Raw genomic sequence first — 7624 nt, 5'->3', positions numbered from 1 at the left:
TACCATGAATAATTAAAACTGAATTTAGGGTTTTTCATATTTCTCTTCCTGTCCTTCTCACATTCCTCTTTGCTACTTATACTATGACTCTAGTTGATCTAAGATGGGCCAACCACCCTCGAGCTGGGCTTCATCATTCTCTTGGGCCGAACTGGTGGTGGCTTGGTAAGTGCGCCGGAAGCAGCAGCTTCTTCTTCGGAAGCCACCGGGCCAGCGCTGTTGATAGTCCCTGGGTCTTCAGAACCGGCATGCCCCTAGGCCGGCGCACGCGGAAACTGCTGTCGTAGAGTGACAAGTAGCTCCCAGGTAGCCAACTCCGGTGGAGTGTGAGACCACTGTATGAGACCCTGCTCCATGGGGTGATCTCCCGAAGTCCAGCGACGTTGTAGAATACGCAGTGGCACTTGGAAAGGCTGCAAGTCAGAAGGCAAGGCAGAAGATACCTGTTGAGCACCAGGCGACAGCTTCAGTTGGGACACATGAAACACTGGGTGTATCGAGGAGGATGGTGGTAACTCCAATTTGTAAGCTACTGGTCCAATCTTCTCGAGAATGTTGAAAGGCCCAAAGAAACGAAATGACAGCTTGTGATTTGCGCGGCGTAACAGAGAAGATTGTACATATGGTTGGAGCTTCAAGAACACTTTGTCACCTACTGAGAACACCCGCTCTGAACGACCCTTGTCAGCTTTGACGCTTCATGCGTTCCTGAGCATGCAGCAAGTGTTGTTGGATAAGCTCCTGCATGTTTCTGCGACCAGCCAGCCAGGATTGCAAATCTGGGACAGGAGCAACCGATTCCACATCTAGACCCATGTGTCGAGGAGGAAACCCATACAGGACCTCGAAAGGTGACTTGCCCAATGCAGAATGGAAAGACGTGTTATACCAATACTCCGCAAGGGACAACCAACGATGCCACTGGGAAGGGCGGGAATGAGCAAAACAGCGGAGAAAGGTTTCGAGGCATTGATTTACCCGTTCGGTTTGTCCATCCGTCTGCGGGTGGTACGAGGAGCTGAGGCGGAGAGAAGGACCAGCTGCCTTAAATAGGGCCTGCCAAAACTGACTGGTGAAAATCTTGTCGCGATCAGAGATGATGGAGGTTGGCAGACCATGCAGGCGATAGACATTATCTAGGAACAGCTGAGCCACAGTCTTGGCTGTGAATGGGTGCTTCAATGTGATGAAATGAGCAAATTTAGAAAACTTATCGACAACGACTAAGATTGCATTGGCAGCTCCTGATGATGGAAGGCCTTCGACAAAATTCATGGAAATGATCCTCCAGGAGTTTTGAGGAACCGACAGAGGCTGCAGAAGGCCTGGGTAACGGCCACGATCAGGTTTAGCCTGCAAGCACACTAAATAGGACTGCACCATGTGCCAAACATCGGCTTTCATGCCATTCCAGAAGAAGAGACGCTTCAGTCTGGAGTACGTAGCTGGTGCACCGAAGTGACCCCCCATCGGGCTAGCATGAAAGCCTGTCAAGACTTGTTGTTGGATGGCTTTACTGGATCCCAGCCAAATACGCCCCTTGTAGTGAATCACACCTTGAACCAGAGAGTAGTGACGAACAGACTCTGGGTTGATAGCCAATTGAGACAGCAGCTTGGTAGCCTCCTAATCAGCTTGATAGCTAAGCACCACAGTATCTAACCACTGATGGGTAATAGACGAGAGAGCCATAAGTTGCTCGAGATGGCGACGTCGAGACAAGGCATCAGCAGCTCCATTCTCAATGCCTTTCTTGTAGAGAATCTTGTACTGGAGACCCATTAGGCGAGCAAACACCTTTTGCTGACATGCAGTATGAAGGCGTTGGTCGTTGAGGTGTGTTAAACTTTGATGATCCATGTGAATATAGAACTCGGCCTGGAGCAGGTAATGTCGCCAATGATCCACTACCAACAAGATCGCCAAATATTCTTTCTCGTAGACAGTGAAGCCTTGATTCCTCTTGCTAAGTGGTTTGCTAATAAAGGCAATAGGATGACTGTCTTGCTGTAGCACAATGCCAATTCCTAAACCCGAAGCATCAGTCTCGATGTGGAATGGCTTATTAAAATCTGGAAGAGCTAGGACTAGGGCTGAACATAGAGCAGCTTTGAGCAGTGTAAAGGCTTCAGCATGAGCAGGGGTCCACACAAAGACTTGATCAGGGGCTTAGCAAGAATACCGAAATGTTTGACGAATTTGCGATAATAGCCTACCAGTCCAAGAAACCCACGGAGCTCTCTGATGTTGGATGGAACTAGCCAATCTGCAACAGCATGCACCTTCGTAGGATCAGTAGACAAGCCAGCTGCACTAATCACGTGGCCGAGGTAGGATATGGACTGCCGAGCAAAACTGCATTTGGATTTTTTAAGCTTCCACTGGTCGCGCCGTAGCCAGTCAAGGACTTGTTGAAGATGGAGGATATGAGCCTCAAATGAAGGACTGAACACTAGTATGTCGTCAAAAAAAAACAATGACAAATTTGCGTAGTCCAGGAGCAAGGGTAGCGTTCATCGCGCCCTGGAATGTACCTAGTGCTCCTGTGAGTCCAAAGGCCATCACTCGGAACTCGTACTGGCCCAGATGAGTTTGGAATGCCGTTTTAAATTCCTCACCTTCACGCAACAAAATCTGATGAAAACCAGTGGGCATGTGCAAGCTCATCCATCAGTTGGTCGAAGACCAAGACAAGAAACTTGGACTTCAATATCAAAGCATTGAGGTGACGAAAATCCACACAAAATCGGTAGCCAAATCAACCCCTGTGCCGAATCAACCCCTGTGATAACATTTCTTGCACTTGTTTCTCAATCTCGTCCTTAAGCTTTGGTGGGTACCTATAAGGTCTCACCAGTACAGGATCTGCTCCAGGTATCAGAGGTATCTCATGATCATAGGCCCTTGATGGTGGTAAGGAAGTAGGTGGCTCGAACAAATCAGAGTAAGTATCCAACGGCGACTGTAGCTCAACTGGCAACGGCTACAAATCCTGTTCAGCTTCCCCAACAGCATCTAGTGAAGCAATATGAAGCAACAGTTGCTGAGGAAATGAAGTTGGAAGCCCCTGCAACACAGTTAACTGTCCATTGTATGGAATCGCCATCCACTTTTCCTGCCAATGAATCTGCATGGGACTATAAGTGGCCAACCAATCCATGCCAATCACCACATCAAAGGTACCCAGTGGTAGCACCCTGAAGTTAGACTGAAAAGAGCAATCACCAACTGACCAAGGAACTTGAAGCAACACTGTCGAGGTGGTGAGCTGAATCCCACCAGCAACCAAGACTGAGGTACACACTAGGACTGAAACCACACCGGTCAAACGAGGAAAGGCTTGATTCACAAAGGATGAGGAGCTGCCTAAGTCGACCAGAATCTACACTGGTATTGACTGTAACAAGCCGGCGAAGCAAATCGAGCGACACACCAGAAAGTGCAGATTTGGAGAGGGCTAAGCAACACTGTTCCATAGGTGGAAACTCCTCAACCGAGTCAGCCAATGAATCTTCTGAAGAAAATGACTCCCAGAGAGCATCGACTGCATGCAGGACCTCTAGAACACAGACATGATCCTTACTCCACTTGGCGTTGCATTTGAAACACATACCTAGAGCCCGCCGATACGCCTTGATAGCCGCCATGGTTTGATTGGTGGTCTGAGCAGTCGCCCCAGCCGGAGCAGTAGCAACTGGGGCCACCGCCTTGTCAGCCGGTGGTGGAGGCGGGGGCAGCGGCAGGGGAGACGCTACGGCCGCTGGCAGTCGGGGACGAAAAACAACTGGCCAATCACCTCCACGCGGGGCTCGCAGATTAGGAGCCGTGCCCACCTCTTCCTGTAGTAAAGCGAGACGAACAGCAGCATCGAAAATTGTGGGGACGCTGAACAAGAATTACTGCTCTAATGTCGGAACGAAGTCCATCAATGAAACACTGAGTGAAGAATAGTGGGTCGGCATTAGGAGAATAGGAAATGAGTTGATCGACTAACTAGGAAAATGCAGTGACATAAGCTGAGACAGATGTCTGTTGACGAATACTGAACATTTGATGAAGAAGATGCTCGTGCTGATCACGATCGAATCGTTCATGAAGCAATTGACAGAAGGAGTCCCAAGTGGCCGAGGGTAGTTGGGGGGCGATAGATTGGTACCAAATCGCTGCTGGACCCTCCATATAGTGTTCGACTAAACCAATCTAGATAGAGGGATCAACAGCATATATGATGACATATTTCTCACAGAGGGAACACCAACGTTTCGGGTTGACCCCATCGAACGTTGGAAATGGAAGTTTAGGAAGCCATCCAGTTAGCTGGTTGGGGCGGTTGGGATCAGGGTAGGGAGGGTAAACTGTTGGTATAGGAGGGGAATTCTGGAGATGGAGTGGTCTGGGATGAAAATTGGGATGGGGTGGTGGAGGGGGGTGAAACAGATGTGAAGGTGGATGGTGAACTGTATCATGCGGCGGGCGCAAATGAATGGGTACAGAAATATGAGAGTGATGTTCAGGAAGCATACCATTGGCCGGGACATGGGTCTAAGTCGTAACAACTCCGGACCCAGCATCTCGTGGACTGATGTTGACGCGGTGCCCGCTAGGCGGTGTGGCATCAGCAGTAAACTCAGCAGCTTCACAAGATACAGGTGGAGTGGAGTAGGGGGGTCGCTTGCCTCAGCAACCGTCGCGTGGCTTGCGCGCCTCGGCGCTCAAACGGGGGATCTCGAGGCGGGCACGCATCTCCCGGGTAAGCAATCTTGCGTGGCCTCGTGTGGCGTGCGGGGAGACACACAGAGAGAGACCCTTGACCTCCGCCGTCCTCGTCCTGAACTCCTGATGGCTGATGCTGATGCTGATGCGTGCGTTAGGCCATGAGCTCATTGGACGGAGACGAGGCCCCAGCCTCTCACGGCGGGGGAGAAGACGAGAAGCCCATGGGCCTCAATGGATAACCTAGGCGTCTTCCAGGCCATCTGCGCCTCACCTGAGCCCTGGCCCATTTAGTGTGTAGGCCCATGTATAATGCAACCCCCAAGTGTCAGAAGATAGAAGCGCGCGTTATCCTCTTCCGGCGAACTCGACGAAGGCGTGTGCGTTATCCTGTGAGCAGTTTGGAGGTGAGCGAATCCAGTGAGAGAGGGAGAGGAGAGCGGCGAGAGGATGGCTGGGATGGCGGCGCTGCAGGGCGCCATGTCGTCGCTCTCCATCTCCGCGCCCGGCGCGGCGAGCACCAGCAGCTTCTGGGGCAACCGGCTCGCCACCTACTCCGCGCCGCAGCCTGGGGTCTGTTCCTGCTTCCCAATTCCGTTCCGTTCTGCTCATCTGCTGCTCTGATGGTTTGTTAAATAATAATAGCTGTTCAGGTGTAATATTCTAGTCTGGACTACCTGGATAGGGTTGCAAAGCGCAGTCGGATGGAATTGTTCTTGGGACATTCCAGCTTGCATTGTGATTTGGAGGTTTTGGATCTAGTCTGTATGGATTGAATGCAATGAAATGGAAAATTAGCAACATTTTGCGTTGTTATTAATTGTGCATTTTCAAGGCTGACAAACCAGGGCTACTAGTATGACTATGTTTATTTAGATTTCAGCTTTTGCAGCGAGTTGCCATTTGCTCCCCGCACCACACGTCAACACACACTAAATTTAGACCATGGCTGTATTGAATTTCCCTCTTTTTTTTTAGAAAAACGAAAAAATTCCGGCCTGTGCGAACCCACACAGCCAAACATTGAATTTCCTCTACCTTCTTTTTTATCTTGTATGGAAGTTTAAATTGTAAGATTTGAGTAGACCAAACAGATTAACCGATTGACATTAATTTAAGTAAGAATTTCCTTTGTCATTGGTACTCAGGTATTGTCCTTTTTTGCATATACAACTACATGTATACTTTTTACTGCTAATATAGAGCATGCGGTGTTGGATGGGAACACTCTTTATTTAGTATGTTAACTGAGGAAATTATGTTGTTTCTAAAGATGCCAAATGAGGAATTATGTTGTCTCCGGTGGGCCAATTGTTTTAGTCTATATATTTATGCCTGAATTATTTTGTTGTGCCAAAATATGCCCAGGATTGAGGGCAGTACTTTTCCTGTTTGTTCTTACTTTCTTGTTGATGTGTTTTTTCCTCACATGCCACCCCACATCACGTGACACATATGATTAACTAGAAACACATTTGGCGCCAAATAATGTATTATGAGCATAGTGTTGTTTGTATTTGAGCCATGCCTTCTTTTCTGTGTTATCTTCAGCATGTCTTACCTCTATGTACTTGTGCCTGGAAAAATAAGAATCGAAAGAGGATAAACCTTTCTCTTAAGCAGCGAAAGCATGTGAAGATTAGATAGTGAGGTTAAGTAATCACTGTTGAAAGAAGTGATAGAACTACTGTATTTCAAGGGATAGCTTATACGCAAAGAAATATATGTAAAGAGCAGCCCAGAATCATGTAGTGTCTTGATCAGATCACCGTGAACCACGACCACTATGAGTCATGCCATATCTCAAAAGCATCTGATTAGTGTCTCTTTTATTTGAAATGAAACCTTATGTCATTTTCATGTGAAGCTCTGACAAGCTGTTTAATATGTTCAATACGCAGATAAGATTTATGGTCAAGATATGCCCCATTGAAATGAGAGTGAGTAAGAATATTTAGTCCAAATATTTGATCTTTTTTGTCCAATATAATGTTAAATGTCCTAATTTTTCACTTTCAACTGCAGCTTAAGAGATGGGAGCGAAAGAAGTGTAAACCAAACAGCCTTCCTGTGCTGCACAAGATGCATGTTAGGATTGGGGACACGGTACAGGTCATTGCAGGCCGTGAGAAAGGAAAGGTTGGAGAAGTTACACGCCTTTTCAAGCACAACAGCACGGTGATTGTGAAGGACCTGAACTTGAAGTCGAAGCACAAGAAAGGCACAGATGATGAACCCGGTGAAATCGTCATGGTCAGCAAAATTTCTACTGAACTTGTTTTTGGGCCTCTCATGATGCTTTGCATATATTGATTTCAAAAGCATATATGTAGTTTTAGGTGCCTAATTGCTATCTCCTGATCAAACTTAAAAATTTCCTTTGACCAGATTGAAGGCCCCATTCATAGCTCAAATGTGATGCTCTACTCGAAGGAGAAGAGTGTGGCAAGCAGGGTTGGCCACAAATTCCTCGAGGACGGGACCAAGGTCCGATACCTGGTCAAGACCGGTGAAGTAATTGACAGTGTTGAGAAGTGGGTAAAGGTGTTTAAGGAAGGAAATTCGGAGTGACCATTCTAGCATGAAGAACCTGCAAATTGCTCTAAACCCTGGCTGCATCTTGCATGCCGAATTGAGTCTGTTTATCCCTCTGTGTTGTTTATGCCAGCTTGTTTTCCCTGTAAATTATACAGTTATCACCAAATTTTGCAACGCAAGTCAATGCATGTCAGCATTGTTTCACCAGTCAGAATTTTGTTTGGAACAAAAACTATGAACGGGCTTGCTTGCGGACAGCCCGTGTTCGTTTGCAGGCCTAATTTGGCCCACTACAATCCATCTCGTTCTCCACATTAAGATCCGAGGCCCACATGTATCATTTATTACTCGCCCCACTTACCCACCGTTGCCC

At 47.7% G+C, this 7624-nt stretch overlaps 1 protein-coding gene across 1 annotated transcript; it reads left to right on the top strand.

The window, feature by feature from the left end:
* Window positions 1–5060: 5060 nt before the first annotated feature.
* On the top strand, window positions 5061–7460 carry LOC136529082 (large ribosomal subunit protein uL24c-like). The gene is made up of 4 exons (XM_066522132.1): window positions 5061–5286; window positions 6615–6653; window positions 6739–6966; window positions 7102–7460. The coding sequence occupies exons 1-4, from the start codon at window positions 5164–5166 to the stop codon at window positions 7282–7284; spliced, it is 573 nt and encodes a 190-aa protein (XP_066378229.1). The 5' UTR covers window positions 5061–5163; the 3' UTR covers window positions 7285–7460.
* Window positions 7461–7624: the final 164 nt, after the last annotated feature.

This window comes from Miscanthus floridulus, chromosome 19 (genome assembly GCF_019320115.1).
Source record: "Miscanthus floridulus cultivar M001 chromosome 19, ASM1932011v1, whole genome shotgun sequence".
Classification (NCBI taxonomy): Eukaryota; Viridiplantae; Streptophyta; class Magnoliopsida; order Poales; family Poaceae; genus Miscanthus; species Miscanthus floridulus.
The sequence above is the reverse complement of the archived record's forward strand: the minus strand, read 5'-3'. Positions and strand labels throughout refer to the sequence as shown.